General features: G+C 36.5%; 4 protein-coding genes across 4 annotated transcripts; 2 read left to right on the top strand and 2 right to left on the bottom strand.

The window, feature by feature from the left end:
• Window positions 1–169: 169 nt before the first annotated feature.
• Window positions 170–7,380, top strand: MONOS_7170 (uncharacterized protein; the record flags this gene model as incomplete). Its single annotated transcript, XM_067877478.1, has 2 exons — window positions 170–228; window positions 451–7,380. 2 exons carry the CDS (start codon window positions 170–172, stop codon window positions 6,725–6,727), a joined length of 6,336 nt encoding a protein of 2,111 aa, XP_067728161.1. The 3' UTR covers window positions 6,728–7,380.
• A 1,640-nt stretch (window positions 7,381–9,020) lies between these two features.
• On the bottom strand, window positions 9,021–10,645 carry MONOS_7169 (putative exosome complex exonuclease RRP4; the record flags this gene model as incomplete). The annotated part of the gene is made up of 9 exons (XM_067877476.1): window positions 9,021–9,311; window positions 9,434–9,598; window positions 9,669–9,794; window positions 9,859–9,915; window positions 9,982–10,050; window positions 10,097–10,252; window positions 10,337–10,382; window positions 10,436–10,537; window positions 10,587–10,645. 9 exons carry the CDS (start codon window positions 10,643–10,645, stop codon window positions 9,144–9,146), a joined length of 948 nt encoding a protein of 315 aa, XP_067728160.1. The 3' UTR covers window positions 9,021–9,143.
• Window positions 10,646–10,659: 14 nt separating this feature from the next.
• On the top strand, window positions 10,660–11,974 carry MONOS_7168 (uncharacterized protein). Its single transcript, XM_067877475.1, has 5 exons — window positions 10,660–10,987; window positions 11,085–11,235; window positions 11,278–11,405; window positions 11,473–11,543; window positions 11,619–11,974. The coding sequence occupies exons 1-5, from the start codon at window positions 10,675–10,677 to the stop codon at window positions 11,820–11,822; spliced, it is 867 nt and encodes a 288-aa protein (XP_067728159.1). The 5' UTR covers window positions 10,660–10,674; the 3' UTR covers window positions 11,823–11,974.
• Window positions 11,975–12,052: 78 nt separating this feature from the next.
• MONOS_7167 (uncharacterized protein) lies at window positions 12,053–20,886 on the bottom strand (the record flags this gene model as incomplete). Its single annotated transcript, XM_067877474.1, has 2 exons — window positions 12,053–20,789; window positions 20,870–20,886. The coding sequence occupies 2 exons, from the start codon at window positions 20,884–20,886 to the stop codon at window positions 12,485–12,487; spliced, it is 8,322 nt and encodes a 2,773-aa protein (XP_067728158.1). The 3' UTR covers window positions 12,053–12,484.
• Between the last annotated feature and the right edge of the window lie 456 nt (window positions 20,887–21,342).

Genomic DNA, 21,342 nt, shown 5'->3' with positions numbered 1-21,342 from the left:
AAATGAAAGTTTTGATGAAGCAGGAGGAGCAATTTGCATTGACAGTCCGCAGGCTACATATACAATAGTGAATAATTCGTTTTCCAATTGCTTTGTTGGAAATGACGGTGGTGGGTTGTCAGTTGATAGGAAAAGTGTTTTGATTCCTGGAGACGTTATTTATGATTGTATGTTTTATAACTGCACAACATCAAACTCTTCATCGCCAGTCGGAGGAGGGGTTCAACTGTGGCAAATGAGTATATTACCAAATATTTCCAATTGCTTATTCATAAAAAATTATGCGTTTTGGGGGGGTGGGGGCATCTCGATAGGGGCTACACAAAGTATATCAACAAAAGTCTTGTTTTATTGTTTTTTCCACGAAAACTCCGGAGGCAATGGAAGTTGTGACGCACTTCTTTATCATCAGCTCTATAATTTGTTTGATTCCACCTGCTATTCTACCAGGCAAACATCAGACAGAGTTAGCACAGATTATTCAAAAATTGTTGATCAAAGCGGATGGCTTCGAAATGATTTTGGAAGAATTAGATATGTTTCATCTGCTGAAACAAAGCCAAATGCCATTGATACATTTTCATGTGGAATGGATGAAAGCCATCCATGCAGCACTGTTAGCCGTTGTCTTACACAGCTGATTCCCAATTCTGTTACAGATATCGAGATACTCGCGGGAACGATTACAGAGACCAAAAAAGTGGACTGTGGAGTGAATACGTACACAATATACGGTCAAAGCGATTTGAATACAATGATCCAAATTGAATCTGAAGAATCAGGCTTATCTCTTTTTTCTGTATCAGCGGGAACATTGACTGTCAGAGACTTTACTGTTATTCATGATTCGGTATATGCAAATAATCGTGGGTCAAGGCTATTTGAGATAAGTGGAGCAGGAGGAATGAGGATCAGCAGACTGAATATATCTATAGGGGGCGGACAATCAACAGAAACAGCTTTTTCGATAGAACTGATAAATGTCCAGAATGGTATGCTGCAGATGGAACATGTGAACTGGGCAAAGACTATCTCCGAAGTTTCGTTGCTTTCGCTTTCTTCAACAAATGAGATTTCATTGGCACTTTCAGAGTGTGCCTTTGATGAGATTGAAAGAACAACAAGTGGAGCAGCTTTGATGTCTTGTAACAATAACAAGGCAAACATTGAACTGAATTCTTGCACTTTTGAAGGATGTGGAAGCAAAACATCGGCTGATGGGGGATCGATGATGCTATGTGCAGGGAATGAAAATGAAGTGAAAGTGAAAGGTGGCAATTTCAATGGGTGCTTTTGTTCTTCTTCCAATGGTCTTGGGGGAGGAATTCTTCTTCGATTATTGAATGAAAATCCAGATTTCTTGATCTCCTCTTCCTTTGGCACAAACACAGCCAAGTGGGGGAATGATATTTTTGTCATTTCACCAAATCTGGAGGCTATTGCAAATCCTCAAAAGATCTCGTGTGTGACAAATTCATTGGATTCGTTTGACAAAGTGCGAGGATATGAAAACGGAAATACGAGTGTTGCTATCCCTCTGTGCATCTATCTCCTACCCACTCCAGAAGAAATATATGTGAGCAATTCTGAGGCATCCAATCACTCACACTGTGGAATTGTCCAATTCCCTTGTTTAACAATGAAACATTCTCTTTCAAGGTTAACAGGAGAAAAGAAAGTTATTGTGTGTAGAATGATTTTGATGAGTGATGAATTGGCATTTGATGAACAGAAGCATGAAATTCGTGGAAATGACGAGCTGAGTGGCTGGACAGTCTCTGATTCAAGTTCATTATTAAACCCAGCGATGATATCAACAAGTGTTGAAACAGAATTATCAAAACTTATCTTCTCTCTTCCTCCTTCTCTCTCTTCACGCTCCGCTTTTATTTCGTCTTCTTCATCAATGACTTTATTTCAATGCTCTCTTTCTCTTCAAAATCCTTCAGAAGAATTGACATTTCTGTTCTTGTCTGTTGAATTAGGAACGTTGGCTATTGATTCGTTCACTGCTTCATCAATCACTTTGAGCGGAAATCCATTGATATCATTGACTGGAAGTGGAACAAAGGATGAGTTAATGAGCACTCCGTGGCTGAAAATGATGAACAGCAATTTCACAGAAATAGAAAGAGCAGTTGGAAATGGAGGCTGTGTGATCATAGACAACAGAGACGATGAAAATACGAACACACAAATAAATATTGAAGAATGTGAATTTGATAGATGCTCTGTGCTTGCTGATGAAGGCAGAGGAGGGGCTATCAATGCTCAATTGAAAGGGAGCATTCAAATGAATGTTATTTCATGCATATTCACAGGATGCACAGCACCAGCAGAAGAACGGAAGATTGGGTTTGGAGGAGGGATTGCTCTGAAGCTGATCGATGGTTATGCTTCATTTGTGATCTCATCCCCTGTTTTTGAGGCAGACAAGCCAAATGTTGCAAAGTGTGGAAATGACCTGTTTGTGGAAGCATTGAACTTAACGAGGAGCATCACAAACACCTCTCTTCCATTTGTGTCTGAGCATCTGGCAGAAATTTCATTGGATTCGATGAGGGGCTATGACGGAAGTGACACAACGAATGCCATTTCATTGGCATATTTCTGGCTTGAACTCGGATCAGAGATATTTGTTGGGGGTGAAGGAAAAGATATGCGTGCTTGTGGATTTTCAGATTATCCTTGTCTGTCAATTGATTATTCATTGGATAGATTGCAAGGAGGAAATGAAAAGGATATTAACATCATTGGAAAAGGAATTCTCCAAAAAAGCGTTGATCTTAGTGGAATTTTAGTGAAATCGGATAATAGCAGCATATGCTCTTTGGAATGTGTTTCATCGCTTGAAGAAGCTGAAGGAGCGGCAATGAAGATTCAGGGTATTACAAATTTCGAACTGATAAACTTTGTAGTTCCATCATCATTTGTAAATGGAGTCAATGCTTTGATGCATGTTGGCTCAAGCGAGGGATTGCTGACTCTGAAAGACTGTTCATTCACAAAAAGTGAAGAAAGCGGAGATGAAATAATCAGCTACGGGCTGATCAAAGCAGATGGAGGCATAATTCTGTTGGAATTTATAACGATACAATCGCTATCTTTTTCAAAGGATGTTATTTCTACGTTATCTTCATCGATTTTGAACTTCAAAAATATGACGATGAAGAATATTGAGCTTGAAGGAGCAAGCGGATTGAGGATATCAAAGAGCTCAGGGAGAGAAAAAAATGAAGAAGAACAAAATATTATCATTGAATGGAGTATTTTCGAAGAAATCACCCAGAACACAACAGAAAATATTCCAATCATTCAGAATATAAATGACGAGCCTTTGAAAATGGTGATTCGAAACACAACGATGAAGAAGTGTGGTGGAACGAGGTGTGGAAAGGGAGGGGCGATATTTGCCCTGTTGAACGAAGGAGGAAAGTTTGACTGCTTGTTTTGCACGATTTCTGAGTGCTTCTGCTCGAGCACAGGAAGAGGTGGGTGGCTGTTTCTGGAGTGCACCTCGACAGTTGAGCAGCCTCTGAATTTTGTGCTGTCGAATATCACCTTCAAAGACAACTCTGCATTGAAGGGAAGAGATGTGTATGTGAGATGTCACTCAATCGAAACACAAATTGTTGATGAGCAGTTCTTGCTGGACTTCAGAGCTCCGTTTGTGAAGGAGCTAGCGATATGGGGCTGCACAACAGACTCGTTTATTGGCGAAGAGGATCTTCTGCTGAGGGTTGTGAAATATCAGAGCGAGACGATATTTGTTTCTTCTGTTGCAGGAAATCATGGAGATAGCAAGCAATGTGGAGGGTTTGAAGCGCCTTGTGAATCGTTGAGTGAGGGAATGCGGCACATCATTCCATCATCTTATTCGCAGCTGTTGGTCTCAAAAGAGACAATTGTTATCGGAGAATGCGAAGCAAAGGATGTAATTATCCACTCATTACAACCTCAGTCAGCTGCTTTTGTGTATCTGAACTCAACAATTGCTGGAAATGAGGGCAGTCTTCTCAAAACTTCAGAGAATGTTAGAGTTGAACATGCAAGATTTTCCTTTGGCCAGTCGTTTTCGTATTCAGGCAGTTCTGTCATCCATGAAACAAGTGGCCAACTATCTTTATCATTTGTTGATTTCTCTTCAATTGGCCGATCGGAAAACATTGAAGCTGTTGTTATTAACTCGACTTTGCTGAACGTTGAAAATGGAATTTTGCACATTGACAACTGCACAATAACAATGCTTTTCTTCAAGAAGTCTTCTTTTCTGTTTTGTGGGAATGAGATTTCGTTGACGAATGTGAAAGTGGAACAGATTGAAGCAAAGACTGATATTTTTGAGATTGGAAATTGTGGAAGCGTTGCATTTAATTGGGTGGTGACTGATGGAATGAATCTATCTGAAGGCTGTATCATTGCGATTCAAGATTCTGCTTCAGGAACGGTTTCTGTTGGAATCTCCTCGTTCAATAACTGTTCAAGGAACTCAGAAGGAGCTTCTGTTCTTTCTGTGTCTTCATCGCCTGCATATGTTGCTTTCACAAATTGTTCCTGCTCAAATTGCATTTCCTTATCGGATAAAGGGAGCATGATAAACGTGAACAATGCATCGAATTTTTCGATGGACTTGAGTCGATTTACAGGAGCTCTTGCGAAAGAAAGTGAAATTGAGATTGCAAATGCTTTTGAAGAAATATGTAAGTGGAACGGATCTCTTGTGCATTCTGAAAGCTCCAATTTGCAGGTGAATGATATTAAAATCGAGAATTCATCGAAAGGAGGTGTTTCGATAAAAGGAGGAAAGGCTATTATTGAGATGGGAATGCTTGCAAATAACAATCCATTCATTGAAAAATATCCTTCTCTTCGTCGAAACATCATTTGTTCAGATTCTGCTTCATTAAACATTTCCAGTCTGAAAGGTGGGGATGGGGTGAAAGATAACTCATCTCTTTGGATTTTGAATGATGGATGCACCCTCGAAGGAATTATTGGAGAAAGACCATCTCCATTTTTCATTCCAAAATTGGAAGAGGCTTTTGTGAATGAAAAAGGAAGTAACATTGTTGTGAAATTCAAGGGAGAGCTCTTTTTGCCGTGTGACTTGTCATTCAGACTTGTGTATAAAACAGGAGATGTGGAGTTGGTTGAGACATATCAATTTGAGGAAAGCAGTTTTGTGTCAGAAACAAAAGTAATAGGCGCAATTCCTTCAGACAAGATAACAACGGTTGAGGATGAGACGGAGGTGTCAGTGATGATTATGTTTGGAAAGCATTTGGCCTCAACTTCTCCGCAGATTCTGAAGAACAAAACAGAATCAAAGACTGGAAATGATAACGTGGTTGAAGGAGGAAAAGAAGAAAAATCCTATTGGTTGCTAATTGTAATTATTATGGCTATTGTTCTATTAATTGTGCTGATCGTATCAATAATTATTACAGTTCGATGGAGGAAATCCAAGAGACGAACAGAAGAACTGGAAGAGATTGTGAATGATACAGTGAAGAAGGATCCGAAGGCGTTTGAGATGGTCACAATGGATATGTCACCAGAGGAGCAGTGGCGAAGAGCAGAGAGAGAGGCTGAGAAGAAGAATGAAGAGAGGATAAAGAAGAGAATTTATGAGACAAATATGGAGCATTCAGAATCATCAGAACATTTGTTGAGTGAGAGTGGATCTACTGAATATATTCTGGGGAAAGATTCAGACAAGATTCCTGAATGGGCATTAGAGAAGGTTGAAGAAGAGGAAGAGACCAGAAAGCGAACTCCTTCACCATCAATTTCATCCACTTCTACCACAGACACTTCAGACACAGACACAACATTTGTTCGTGGGGAGGATCTTTGTCCAACCACTTCTTCGATGTCGAATCTGGTGGATGCGATGGCATGTTCGGTGCCTCATGAGAAGCTGATTGTGGATCTGAGGGATTCGCTGTTCATGCTGCTTCATGGAAGGAATGCCAAGAAGGAGATGGCAATTGGCACTTTGGAGGAGAGGGAAATGACAGCTGCTCAAATCCTGTTCTGGGTAGCTAATCTTGCTCTCCACTCCTTTGATGAAATGGAAAATCCTCTTTCTTCTCTTGCCAATCTGAGTCCTCTTATTGTGCTGTTCTCCGAACACATGGTCATCTGTGTTGCGATGCACTCTGACTGTTCATCAGATTCAGATTCTTCATCTATTTCGTCAGCCTCAACGATAATCACATCTTCATCTGATTGCTCGACTGTGAATAAGAATAACAGAAATTTTCCTCCTTCATCTGCCTTTGAAGATGAGGAAGACAACAGGAAAGAGTGCATGAGGTGGAAGGCGCCTGAACTGATGAATGGAACAAAGAAGCAAGCAACGAAGAAGACGGTTGTGTTTTCAATTGGGATGATGCTGTGGGAATGTCTGACGCTTGATATCCCATTTGGAGAGTATGAGGCAGTAATAGCCGGAGAAAAAATTAAGAACGGGGAAAGACCTTTCATCGAAAAGGTTGAACAAACATCGTATTTCGGCTGCATTCGATCGTGTTTTGAAGGAAAAGGCTGCTTAAGGCCAACGCTCATCGATCTTAAACGTGAATTCATTCGACATTTTCCTGCAGATGCAGTCATACTAACAGCATCAGATGCGATTGATTTTGACTACTCAGCCAGGTTCTGTGGCGAATGCAAAAGCGAAAGCGTTGAAAGTGAAGGAAGTGGTTCAACCAGTTTTTTGTAATTTTGGTATGATAATTAATCTGTAATAAATGAGAAATTTTTTGCTGAAAAAGATGCAACTATTTTTCAATGAATTTTTATTGGTAAATTATGGTATGGTGTGTTTTTGTCTTTGTAGTTCCTATGATAGAAAGAATATTTCCACCATTCTAAAAATCAGGATGGAAGTCTTTGATTGTTTTGTTTTTTTATTAATTAAATTATCATAACAACGTTTTATTTTTCCAAAGACTTATAAAAATTGTTGTATTTATATTTAAATGCTTAATATTATTTGTGACTTTTTTGATATTATTATCCTTTTTTGATGTTTCAATGTTTTCATTTTTGTTTTATATTCATTCTTAATTTATTCATCACCCTATTTTTAAAAAAATTTTTTTTCTTTTTATGTGAATGTTTTTGAGTTGGAAAATGTATTACAATTTAAATTTTATGCTTTGAGTTTCAAACTAACAACCGTATTCATTTCTTTCTTTTCAAATGTGATCTCCATTCCTCTTTATAGATATTTAATCAAACATAATATAATGCATTCAGATTTTTTTTGTTTCATAAAGTTTTTCTTGTTTAAGACAGCGTTTTCATTTGTTATTTTTAATCTAAATATTCATTTCAAAAATATTGAAGAAAAATAATCATGTGATATACATATATTAAGTTTTTCCATTTGGAGCAAATTTTAAGCAAATAAGAAAAAAAACTGAGATTTGCTCAAAACCTATTCTGCTAAATTATTTTTATAAGTTTTCCATGACAATGCAAAAAAATACAGAAAATGCTTTAAATTTAAAAAAAGTCTTCTTCATATATTGTGATATAAATTTCAAAAAGTGAAAATTTTTGTCCCATTTTTATTGAATGGAATAAATACGATTGAAACCCAAATAATAAAATTAAAATGAAAAACAATAAGACTTGCAAATTTTTAAAAATTATCCCATTTTTTCTTTTCATCAGAGACAAATCAAATGAAAGCTTATAATTTGAATGTTGATAGTTGCAATCTTTGATCAACAATTTCTTCAAGGAATCAAAAACATCTGCAAATGAAATCGTTGTAGCAATATTCAACGAATAAACATTACTGTGGATATTCCTAAAAAAGGACTCTTTTTTCTATTGATAAGCTATTATTTTTAAAAGAATATTTGAAAAGTTGTTTTCAGATGGGTGATTATTTTTGAAAACATAACTTTTTTCGGTGTGGATATTTTTTGAAACTTGTTGATTTTTGGAAAAAAATATTTGTTTTCAAATGCACAATTCATAACGACTGTGTTTGTAATTTGTGTTTTTTCTCAAATGAAGATGATGATTTCTTAAATAAGTTTTTTCCTTTTTCAGTGTTCTTTTGTTGATATTCAAGGAAAATTTTCGAACCGAAATTTTTGAAAGAAAAAAATTTGATATCAAAAATAATCACCCAGATGGAAGATTTTTTGACATGTAAATCCTTTGGTTTAATTTTCAAAATTATTTTAAACATTTTATTTCGATCAACAATCTGTTTACACTTTTGAATCTTCACAAATATGGAAACAATTTCTTGTTAATGATATCACACACATTATTGTGTGGATTCGTGAGCGGGAACAAATATTTGATAAAGAAATGATAATTTTTATTATCATATCAATTGAACTGTTGCAATTTTTCAAACAGAATAACACATATGCTGAATTTTACTCATTTTTAATTAAGTTGAATAATGAAATCAGAGAAAAAAATTGTGAAAAGAAACAGCCTGCAACAAAGAAAGTCATTTTATTTGTTTTGTTCAAATTATAAAACTTCAAATGATCTTTTTTCTGTGAATAATCACGATTTCGATATTTCATGTTTCTATCATGTCTTAAAATTTGCCAAATAGTTATTCTTCCAATAATAAAAAACCAACAATGTTTCATTGATGTCAAAAGTTGCAACTGATTATATACATTCATTTTTATCACTTTACAATTGAATCATCGAATAGTGGACGAATAATGAAAAAAACAAGAAATGAGAGCAATTATTTACCAATGAAATTTGAAATATTTTAAGAAAGGAACTATATTAAAAAAATAAAAGAACACAGATGGTTTCATTTTTTGTTTGACGGTTCATTAGAATTTCATTTTTGTTAAATCCAAAAGACAAAAAATTGTTTATTCTCTATTTAGGTTTTTCTTTCGAAAAAAAAAGGTTTTGATTCCATTTGAAGAATTCATAGAAAAGCTCAGTTCAAAATGAACATCGTTTTGACACACCTCATATTTTCTTACAACATTTAGAAAAAGATAATTCTTTGTAAATACATTAATGATTGAGAAATCATATAGTTGATGTGTTTTTCAACAAAAAAATATGTGTGCAACAGATGAAGTGAAAGCGAAGTGAATATAATTTTCAATAGCCATCAAAAATGATCATGTTTATGGCTGTTGCTGCTGCAATTCTAATTTTCTTTTCATTTCTTTCTCTTTCTCCTTTTCTTTCTCCTCTTCTAACTGAATGTAAAGATCCATAAGATGGCGCGCATTCTCTTCAATAAGAAGAGCAGATGGAGATTCAAATATTGTTAGAGAAATGTCATATACAGACTGACATTGAGAAATTAACCGCATTGTAATTAAAATCATCATTAAATTTAATTTTCACAAAAGTACAAAGGAAATATAAAACATTAAATTTGTTTGAAATTGTAAAAATATAAATAATAAACCTGCATTGCATCAGGATATATTGGATGAAACACTAAGTACATTGCAGATATTACATTTCTCATTCGAGCAAGATTTTCTCGTGTTGATGGGCTGATAACGGGAAATGAATAAGCAGAAGAAGCAGCTGCAACTGCTGAAGCTTGTTCTGGAAGAATGGTAGTACCCTAACAAAACATTAAGATTTCAAATATATAAGAAGAATTGCAAATTATAAAAAAAAGAATTGCTTCACACTTTATATTCTTCAATCGATTTCTCCTTCTGTTCCTTTGTTTCAGATGCTCCTTCATCCCCTTCAAGCCAAATCCATCCATTCATTCCAAGAACGCATTTCACTCCACACGGAAATGTGTGAAAATGCTTTAAATACAGAATGAATGCACATTAAGTGAACTCAAATACTTTAAATGTTTCAGAAGCATACCTTTTTTGAACGTTTTATCAGAGATGCAGATACTTTTATTAGAAAACCATTTTCCAACTTTTGTTTAAAAAATTTGCAAAATATTTAAATTGTATCGTTGGTCTCAAAAAATATCAACCATACTCTTCCGTATTGTAAATTGCGAGAATGAAGAGCTAAAGAACCATCGTTATGTATTTTTTGAACTTCAGCCTAAAAAACAATTTTTTAAAGGTTGATATGAAAACTTTTTGCAAACGCTTATCAAATCTCCTTCTTGTAAAAATGCTCTCATGTTCAACTCATCTGTTTCATCTTTTCGACGAAGAACGCCTCCAGGAAGATTTACAGCCGAAAGAAGAAGTGCAGCATGAACACGACTTCCAACATCAATCCTCCATTGCTTTTGGAAAATCTTTAAAAAAATCGAAGTGATTCGACAAATATCAAAGCCATGAAAAGATGAAATCCATTTTCGATGAAAAAATGAAAAACAAACTTCAACCACCCTTCCAACAACTACATCACCGACTTCTCCTCGATATCTTTTAAATAAATAAATATTTCAATAAATATTTAACTCTATTGCAAAAGTTACCTTGATTTTACTGGTACTACTGTCAATAATCGATCAACTAATTCTGCTTTCCCAAGAACAGATGACACAGCTTTTCCTTCTTCAGTATGCACTCCATGCCCTCTAATAAAACATAAGTTAAATTTCAGGAAAATATAAACAAGTACGAAACATGATAAAATCTTTGCTGGCGGTAATAACCTCGCCTGGAGCAAAAAGAGTTGAGTCCATATAAATAATGGTCTAGTTCGATCTAACTAATGAGTTCTCCAGGACCTTCGTCTTCTTTTGCTTCATCTGGAACACCAGGCTTTAGTAGGCAAACAGGAACTTCTTTTGGTACACCAGGCAGCGGAATGAGTTCGACAAGAAGAAGCTTGGACACCAGTGGCAGATTTGATAGATTTGCTTCACCAAGGCTTACTGACAGAAGTGGATCATCTGAAAGCATTGAACTTCAGATAGCTGAACTTCGTGAAAACATTGAAAAATCAGAACAAGAACAAGAAGAACAACTTCAAGATATTCAAAATGATTTAAATGATGTTCGCGACCTTTTAAAATCCTTGAAGCGTATGCTTGAAATTTTACATTAAAAATGTTGCTTTATAATCAATTTACCTTCCCTGATATATTTTAAATCGAAATTCTTTTGCATAATTGTTAAAAGCTATTCAAAAACAACTTTCTGAGAAAAAGGAAAAAGAATTGAAACAAACAACTCAATCGTTACAAAGAGAATTCGACAATGAACGAAGATCAAGAATACAACGTGAAAAAGCACTTGAAGCGAAATTTACAACACAATTAGCTGCAATAAGGTTTTATTTATTTTTGAAATGAAGAATAATTTTTCTTTTCAGGAATGATGTGACAAAAGAGGAACAAGCATTAAAAGATCCTTCAAAATTAGATACTGCAGTTATTCATGCACAAATGGATAAAGTTACTCAATTTCTTGATGATGATGCAAAACAGAGAAAAGAGTCAGGTTTGAAATTTGAAAATATTCACATTCTTTTGAAAGTTTATCCGGATACAAATTTATTATTCTACAGGAGAAGCAGTTCTCGCAAAGCATCGAAGAGAGCTCGATAATTTGCGTGCACAACTTGATGAAGAAAGGAAGGTTTGCTTCTATTTAATTTTATGAAATAATTTTTTCATTGTTAAATCTGAATTTGACTTATTATTTGAAACAAAGGCCAAAGAACAAGCACGAGCTGCATTGGCAAGCCGACATACAAAAATGATAGAAGCATTTCAACAAGCGATTCAAGAGGGCAAAGCTGAAAGAGAAGCAACAGAGAAGAAGCTGTTGGATATGCTGGAGCAAACTGTTGCTGCTTTTGAGTCACAGGGAACAGGAGGAAACGAGTTTGGAGGGGATGAATATGACGACTACTAAGTCAAACACTTTTATCACGAAACATTTCACTTGTGAAACTTTCAAAGCTTTTTGAATTATCTGGTTTTATTTTTTTTCACTTATGGCTTTTTTTTAACGATTTTTTTAGTCTCATATTTAATGAGATGAATACAACACTATATTGTTTTTCATCTTTTTTTGAAAATGAAAACGATATCATCTGACCACGTGTAAGCGAAGAACTGAAAATTATTCATAAACTTAAAAAATTCAATGATAAGAAGAATACTTTTTCGAATTTCTCTAACATAAAAAGAAATGAAAATTAAAACGATAAGAAAATACTCAGACATATAAAACTTAAAAAGAATTCATCTTTTCTCTTTTAACAATTAATATCCTCTTCATTTACATAAATGTTAATAGAAATAAAATTTCTCCGAAACGAAAATTCCATTCACCTAGATTGTGAAATAAAGATAAGAATAATATCAAATAAAAGCATAGCGAAATGATTCTTCATTTGACACATAAAAAATATCAATAAATTCTAAACACTTTTTTATTAGAACATTAATTAAAATTCAACCCCTCGTTTTGATACATAACTCAAAACTCTTTTATAAAACATCAGGGTACTGCAGGTTTTAAACTTGGATATTAAATAAATAAATAATGAATTACTTAAACTGCTACATAAGTCACCCATCCATCCCAACGACTCCTTTCAGCCAGCTCTCAATAATTTCTATTTGCGATTCCATTTTTTGAGCAACTTTGATGTCAGCTTCATTCTCATCTTCACGGACATGGCTTTGGGTGAGAAATGGTTTCACTTCTTCATTTGTTCCAGCAACAGTTCTATTGTCTAGCTTTCCAAGCTCATTTTCACTTGCATGTTCTTCACGAGAAAGCAAATAAGACGCTTCTGCCATGCCAAGAATGTCATTCAGCCAGTTGCCTTCAGAAGAAAACTGTTCTGTTTGCATGCTTAGCACAACTTTGGCTGAATCATCGTTCATTTCATTGCTATTCGCTGATGTGCTTTCTTCTGAACAATTTTCTGGCTGATCTTGAATGTACGCTAAATCCATCCCGACAATTTCATCGATCCATTTGTCCCAATCAATCTTCTCACATTTCTTATTCATTCGCTTGTTTTTCTTTTTCTTTTTCTCCTCTTCTTTCTTTTTACTAAGCTGCTCTTTTTTTGTCTGTATAAACTTCTCCAATTTCTCTCTAAAAGCTTTTTCCTTCATAATTTCAACTGTTTCTCTCATTTTGGCTTTTCTCTCTTCTTCTTCCAGAATTCTATGCTGCTTAACGTCTTTCTCTTCAGCTTCCTTCATTTGCTTGATCTCCATAAGCAATGGTTTTATCTGCTGGAATGAAGGAGGCTGAGGTGGAGGGATCGGGGAAACCGATGCATCAACAACGTTGGTGGTGAACAGAACAGGAGAATTGCCTGTAGACGATGTTGACGAATCAATTCCTTTAGGAACTTCGTCATTGGTTGAGTTATTGTTTATTCTTGAATGTGTGCTCATTATTGAAGATGAAGATGAAGATGAAGAGAAAGAGATTTCAGAAGACGATGGTGATTCATCATCTCTTCTTTCTTCTCTTGCATCTTTCTGAACTCTTATGTTGTTGGTTTCATTATCAACTGAAACAATAACAACTTTCTTTCTTTCGTCGCCAATTGCAACATCATTCAAATCGGTACATTGACGTTTGCCTTTTCCATTTTTAACATCGTTCTTTCTTTTCGCTTCTTCCTCGATTTCTTCTTCTTCTTCTTCTTCTTCTTCTTCTTCTTCCTTTGTGTTTTCTCTTATTGTTTCATACTCACTTGCACAGAATGTGGCGTTTGCTTCTCTCACAGGCAAAACATCAGGCGTTGTGCTGTTCTCTCTTTTCTCCTCATCTTTGCTCTGAGCTCTCTGGTTAATTCTGCTTGAAGCATTCATTTGACTGAAAATTGGATTTTCATCATTTTCAATTTTTTTTCGTTCACAACTCCTGCCATTCTTATCTTCTTCCGTCTCTTTCTCTTCTTTCTTCTCATTCATTTCATTTGGAGATTGATCAGGATTTGCAAATATATATTTGTCCGGAAAGCTTATTGAATGCATATTGCAAGACTCGTTTTGCGCTTTTTCTTCTTTTTCAACCTCAGCAATAAGCACTCCAGCACCATTTGCTTCATCTTCCACGAAATGATATTCTTTCATTCTTTTTTCGTTGCATTCGAGAGGATCATATTCATCATAAACGTGATCGCCTGTTTGTATTTGCTTTTCAATCTTCTCTTTTTCCTCATTCTCTTCTTCCTCCACAAACTCAAACTCTTCGTCACCCTCCAGCAGCCTTTTGTCTTCCTCAATTCGAATGACCTGTTCAATTATTCTTTCCGCCTTCTTTTGTTGTGCTTCTTCTTTTTTCTTTTTCTTGTAGAATTTCACAACAAAGCAAATCAACCACGTTAGCAAAGTGGCACAGACGATCAAAAGAAGAAGAGAAGACACAGAAATCAACGCAATTGTCGTTGAAGACAAAGGCTTTGCTTCGACAGTTTCTTCAATTGGAAGAGGAGTCAGTGTTGCATTCTTCAGGACAATTGGACTAAGCGTATGCACAATTGGTGCAAATGAGTTACTTGAAGACAGAGAATTTCTAGTCAAACTCTTTGTATTTACAAAGAAACGAGAACCTGAATGGCTCTCAGCATTTCTTTCTTCTTCTTCTTCTGCCTCTACTTCTGTTTCTTTTGCTTCTATTTGCCCTGTCCAATATTTCACAACAACTGACACCTCCTCTTCTCGTATTGCACCGTCCAAAACTTGCTTCTCTATTTTCGCAATAGCAACGCCTTCATTCACAAACAATTCGAACTGATATTCAGTTTTGTGTATTTCCATCTCAAGATTTTCGCCTTCAGCAGTTGTGGATTGTCGACTCATTTTTCTTGAATGTTCAGAATTCTCCTTGTATTCATTCATCCCATTTGAGTCTTTGCTGTAAGTATTAATATTTTTCTTGGATTCATTTAAATCATCTGACTCTTTTGAGTTATTTACTTCCTTCGGTACTGTGAAAACTACATCAAATGAAATATTGCACGGGAGAAGATTGGCGCCTCTGAACACGAGATAATAAAATTCATCAGAAACCGAATTATTGGAATAACCTTCATTAAAAGACTTGTAAATTCTAGATGAATGTTCGTGCTGTGCATGTTTTTCTATCTCAATACGCTGATTCTCGTTTGGGATGGTTCTGTTAGTAAAATTTAAATAAAAATCGTATTCTTCTCCAATCAATAAGATAACTTTATTAACAACTTCAATTTTGCGAACAGAAGGAATGAAATTTATCGATTCTTGTCCGTCCGCTGCATTTTGAACAACACACCCATCAACAGTCATCCACAAGTTGTTTTGCAAGTTGCTTTTCTCTGAAACTTTGTTTGGATCAGAAAGATCAGAGTTGTTATGCAGCTGTAAAAGAGCTCCATCTGAACAGATGAGATTGGCACGTGTAGAAGGATATCGCGACACAATTGAATAGAAAGATGACGACGAAGCAGAAGCAGAATCAGAATCAGAGGAAGAAGAAGAAGAAAAAGAAGAAGACGATAAGTCACTTTCTTGCAGCTTGTTATAATTTGACAAAGGAATATTGTCCTTAAAAAAGCACGAATTCAGATCAAGTTCTCCGCCAGATGCAGAAAGAGGAGGGCAAGCAGAGCGATAGAAAAAGCACTCTTTGAAATGAGCAGAAGCCGAAGACAGATGAATAAGAGAGGTGTTCCAGGAGCAGAACGAATGCGAGTTGAGCTCTGGAGTTAAGGTCTGTGATGATAAGCGATGTGAATTGAGAGCAGTTGAAGTGGAATGAGATGAATGAGATGAATAAGACGAGGAAGAAGCGATGAAAGACGAAAGACGATTGCTGCTTTCAGAATCTACATTGACACCTCCTTTAAAAAGACAATAATCAAATATAGCGTTTGCGCTGTCTAGAAGCAAGACTTGCCCAAGTTGATTTACTTCTGAAAGATCAGCAGAAGAAAAAGAAGATGAAGAAGAAGGTGAAGATGGGCTGGAAGAAGAATTCTGCATACTTCTTTCTCTTTCTCTTTTTCCATTTTTCAATGTGAACAAATTGCTTGTGAGAGTCTCAATAGAAGAACAATCACAGCAATGAAATGTGCAATTGGAGAAGTGAAGCGTATGCGTTGACTGAGAAAAAGAAGAAATTGAAGGCGAATAGCCGTCCGTTGTTGTAACATTGAAGAAAGACACAGAATCCAATCCAACAGAAGACTGAGTTGTTTGTGAAAGACAGTGAAACGCAGAGTCAGAATTTGATTGATGCCCAATAGAAGAAGGAGAGAAAGACAAGAATGAGCCATCTTCGATCGTAACATTTGTGAAAGTGCAATCATGAATTGTCAGATTTGCATCACTAGCGAAAACAAAGGGAGTGACAGAAAAAGCAAAATATGAAAATTGTGAGGAAGCGAGAGAAGAAGAAGATGCTGAAAAAGAAAAAGTTAAATATTCCATCGAAAGAGAGCCAGATAACATTTTTATGAGATGAGAAGAAAAAGAGACATCATTGAGGGAAGTCGATGAAGAACCAAGCAGATTGTTCACAGCATTTGAATTAGACAAAGGAAAAGAGAACACAACAGAAGAAAGACTAACAAGTTCGCCTTGTGAAATTATGAAGGATTCAAACGGAATTGAGTAGAGCATCACAAAGCAAATGGAAGAAACAATAAAATGCAAGCTGTCAATAAACAGCAGGCCATTTAAATCATTCTGAACTTTTCTTTTATTTTGAGATTGCTCTTCTTTTCTGTCTATTGAATTTGAGACAGATGCTTGAGACTGGCTGGGAAGAACGTCAACGATGGCATTCTCTTTGGTATCAGAAGTTAGCTCCAATCTGTTAACAGATTGAGAGGCTATTATTCTGCTATGATGCATAACAACAAGCTTAACTGGAGGAAGCGCTGAATTAGCATTCAATTGCAATGACTTGCTTTTATTGAGTCCATCTTTATTTAATTTCTCATTCTGACTTTCATCTACCTGATTTCTATGTCCAGTAATTTTTCGCAGATTGTTAAGTTGCTTCACGTGAGCATTTCCTCTATTTCTTTGCTTGTTAGATGGATATTCTTCTCTTCGATGCACAGCCCCTCCGTTTATACTCGAACATGGAGTCGTTCTTGATCCACATAAAATAACATCATCTTCTCCTTCCTCGCAGTCAAGATACACTCTTTCTGAATGATAATTGAGAAGTTCAAACAAATCTAAATAATCTCCATCTTGTCTGTCTGTTGGAACAGGGCGTGTTGTTCCCCAAAGCGCATCGTCATGCTGATAAGCTGAAGGGAAAAGATTCCAATCAAACTTGTTCTGGTCAATATATACAGGCAAATCTGGAGCTGATACAAACAGATCTCTTCCGATATCGGCAGAGTTGTTGAGAAATACCATGTTGCGAAATTGGTAATTGCGATCAGCCTCTGCTGATAGAAAAAGATATACACCTCCACCACGTCCTTTGAATCCAGAGGAGGACGATACGGCAGCGCACGAGCTCGCACTGCAATTCTCAAAAAGAACTGTTCCTTTTTTCTCAATTGTAATTTTCATCCATCCGCCTTCCGCTTTTGAAGAGGATGCATTCATTCCAAGATGTGAAACAGATATATTTGTAATATCACATTTGTCTCTATCGTCAAATGTTATTCCTTCTCCTCCTGTCACAAGCTGCATCATCGCCCCGCTTCCTCTTTGCATCTCCAAAGATTGAGTAGTTACGCAGTTAATTTTGATTGATCTGACGTTTCTGATTGAAAACAGTGGGCTTTCTGTTGAACAGCAATTGGCTAGAACGGATTCTGTCAAAGCAAAAGATGCACATTCCGATACAATCGCAAAGGCTTCGGCACTTTCAGTAAAGCACTCGTTAAGAGTTAGACCTTTGATAGAAACAAATGATTGGGAAGATTCGCTGTTTTTTTGTTGATTTGCACTAAATGCATCATTCTTAATCATATCTTGCGCTCTTCCTTCAGAATTGAAAATAGATAGCTCTTCTTGTTGCAGCAAAGCATTGCTTCCAAAATGTCGTGAACTTCCTCTATTTCCATTTGCGTCAATAAAACAATAAGATCCTTTAAACGACAAGCCAACTGCAGCGAAGTTTAAAAGCATCAGTGAAGCATCGTCGCTGACTGAGATAAGAAAGTACTCAAAAAGGCGCGTGTAATGCATTTTTGTCACACTGCACCCGTCCATCACAAGCAAAGCTCGATTCTCCACAGCTGCTAAAGTCGTATGAAAGTTCAGAGTTGAAGGGCAGAATAATATTACAGATTGAAACAATGATGATGACTTTATCTGAATCAGCATTGGAATTTCCGTTCCGTTATCAACAATCGTGATTGATGCGAGATTATCTTTTTCATTATCCGCATTAATATAATAATCGTCATTTCTTATCTGACCGTGACTGTGACGCTTTTTAGAATCATCAATGTGAATATTTGAATAATGACTGCTTGTTGAAGCCAGTTCACTGCGAACAACATATGAAAACGCAGACAAGCAAGCAACAGTGTTGCTCTCTGCAGAATAGCATTGATCAAATTCTGTACTTTGTGTGTACACATCGTCCATTATGCATTCCCCATGATGCTCCGCCATACCATCAACAGCAACCACATGCTGCACTCCTCTTTTCTGCCTGTCAAATGCGAATCCCATCGTGTTGCATTGAAGCATTGGGAAGCCACATGCGCCAATATCCACTCCACATGTGCTGTTTGTATAGACAACTTCGCAAACATCCAAAATAAAATAGCTCAGCGGAATCAGCAGCAACCCGACTTCTTCATCGTAGCCCTGAAGCTCTTGTTCGTCCAGGTTCGCTTCCCATCCACCAGGCTCTGAATCAAATGCCGTCGTATCAAAAAAGGCCAGACGTTCTGGTTTAATCGATACAGTAAGGTTTGGACTTGTTATAAACAAGTTTTTCCCTGCTTCAGCTGTGTTTGTGTGGCCAAAATCCACATTTTCATCAAACAGAAATAAAGTGTCAGCAGATAATTTCTGTAGGAAAACAGCTCCTCCTTTTCCAAAAGATGCTGGCATAACAGGAGCGGAACATTGCGAGAACGAACAAGATGAAAACGAAACAACCATTTGGGATTCTTGACGAATAAAAATTGCGCCTCCAGTGCTCAAATCTGAAGTAACTGAAGATAAACTCACAGTAATGTTTTCTAATGTAACGTGGGTTTCAATAGTTGATGACTGCTTCGAGAGATGAGGTAAATATGCTCGTTTTCGAAGAACGTTAGTTTCAAGCAAACTCGAATGGAAAGATTGATTATCAGAATATGAAATTTCTGCAATTGATAATGAACTGGTGGAATTCCCTCCCACGTTGTTATAAAAGTCTTGCTCTTCATTTTCTGTTGCATCTAATTGATTTCTCACAATTCTTCCATTTCTTATCTCATCTTCATGTTCATCTTCACTTCTGTCTCCATCGCCAATCACCTCCAGCAACGTTCCATTCCCATTTTCCCTGCTCAGCCCAGAGGCAGCACTTCCATTGATTATCACATTGCATTCTATTCCGTCAGCCTGAAAAAAGCACCCCGAGCCAAACGCAATCTTATTCAGCACCACAACATCACAAAGCGACACAGAACTATTTTCACTTTTTATCACGCTGTGTTCAAGCTCAGTTTCAAAAGTCATTTGCCAAATGCAATGTTGCATCGAGAAAACAGTATTGGATCCTTTTGTGAGAAATACCGAATGAAAAGTGGATAGAGAAGAGTTTGAGATGCTTAAGAATAGATCAGCAATCGCTACGGAAACGCTCATAACAACCATCGCAGGAGAAGATGCAGGGTTGCTGTTTAGATAGATGTTGTGCACCTCCTCGTAGCTATTTCCTTTAAAGTCGTAGCTGTCTGTATCCAAAGTCAGCTGATCGCTAAACTCAAAATCCCTTTGCAGCAGCAACCATCGCTTTCTCCTGTCTGCTTCGTTGAATCGCGCCAGCGCAGCTCCAGGGACTGTGCGGCAAGGATAGTCCTGAAAGCCACATTTGTAATAGTCATCGCCATTCGCACTAATTTCTGCTCTCTGTGTGGCTGTGAATTCTCTAAGAAAGGCAACCAACGGGCGGCTCGTCTTCACTCGTGCTTCGTACCCACAATAGTCGTCGAGGGAACTCAAGTCCACGCAAAAGCCGAAAGTGGTTGAATTGATAACATCTGAAAAATTCAGCGCTTCAACAAAGATGTTGTTGCCGAACTGCGCATGGCAATCTTGAAATTGAAGGTTCTTAAACTGAAATAAATTGGAGCGTTCTACCATTTCAAGATGGATGGCTCCACCATTCCCGCCAGTGTAAAAGACTTGTCCCATAAATTCCACTTTTTCTCCTGCTTTGCAATTTGCAAACTGGACAGTTTCTCCTTCTTCAGAGCATTCACCACTTGCTTCGTTATGATTCCTATTTTGCGTGAAACTATGCTCCACTTCGTTGTGCACGATATTTGTATCTGTCGAAGAAGAATCAGCACCCATGTACAGTTCCCCATCAGGTGACAGCTGGAAAGAAAATGCTCCGCCAACAGTACTCTTCAAAGAGCAGTCACTGCAATGAGTGTCAACAATAACAACTTTCTTTCCAGCTGTCGGGGTTGCGCGTAGCACTGCACCATAACTGCCGCTCGTGCTTTGAATGTGAGTAAAGTTCACGTCTCGAATATAACCTTCTCCAGTTGCCTGAATTGTAATAAACGAAGTTGATCCAACTCTAAAGTCACGAAACTGGCAACAAGTTAAATTAGCTATTCCTCCGATTGTAAATTGGCATTTCTGAAATATTGATTCATCATTTCCTTTGTTATGCATCATGTTATTTTCTTCATTTTCTTCATTTCCAAAACAGTCAGAGCTGAATGTTGAGTTGAAAAGATATAAGTTACAATTTGCGTTTCCAATCTGAATAATGCTATAATCACAAATGTTTTTTACCATGAAGTGTACGACATTTACATGATTAAGGTGTAGAGAACCTCCAGTGACCAAGAAAAGACTTGAATCGCCTTCATTTTTATAAGTTTGAATAATAGATGGTAGAATAGTAGACCCGTTTACACATAACTGTACGTTAAGGACTTGTATCGTTGATTCTGGGAATAATCCCTCTGAAAGGATTATCGTTTGTAAATTAGAATAATCATTTATCTTCCCCAATAAAAAACTAATAGATTTGCAGGGAAGTGATAAAGAACCGCAAGCTTCTTCATTTGTTCCATTTACGTTTGTGTAATACGTTGCTAACGCTTCATTCAGCATATAAGATTTATTTTTTTTAGAAATGTTAAAAGTGTTCAATTTTGCTTGATAACAATCATTTTCCATAATTAGATTGCAAATATGTATTAAACATATTAATGTAAATCCTACAGAATTCTGCCTTTTTCTTGCCATTTGTGCATTAGCTC

Source organism: Monocercomonoides exilis, assembly GCF_001643675.1.
Source record: "Monocercomonoides exilis strain PA203 chromosome Unknown scaffold20-1493094, whole genome shotgun sequence".
Lineage (NCBI taxonomy): Eukaryota > Preaxostyla > Oxymonadida > Polymastigidae > Monocercomonoides > Monocercomonoides exilis.
Note: the sequence above shows the minus strand (reverse complement) of the source record. Positions and strands in the feature narration are given on the sequence as shown.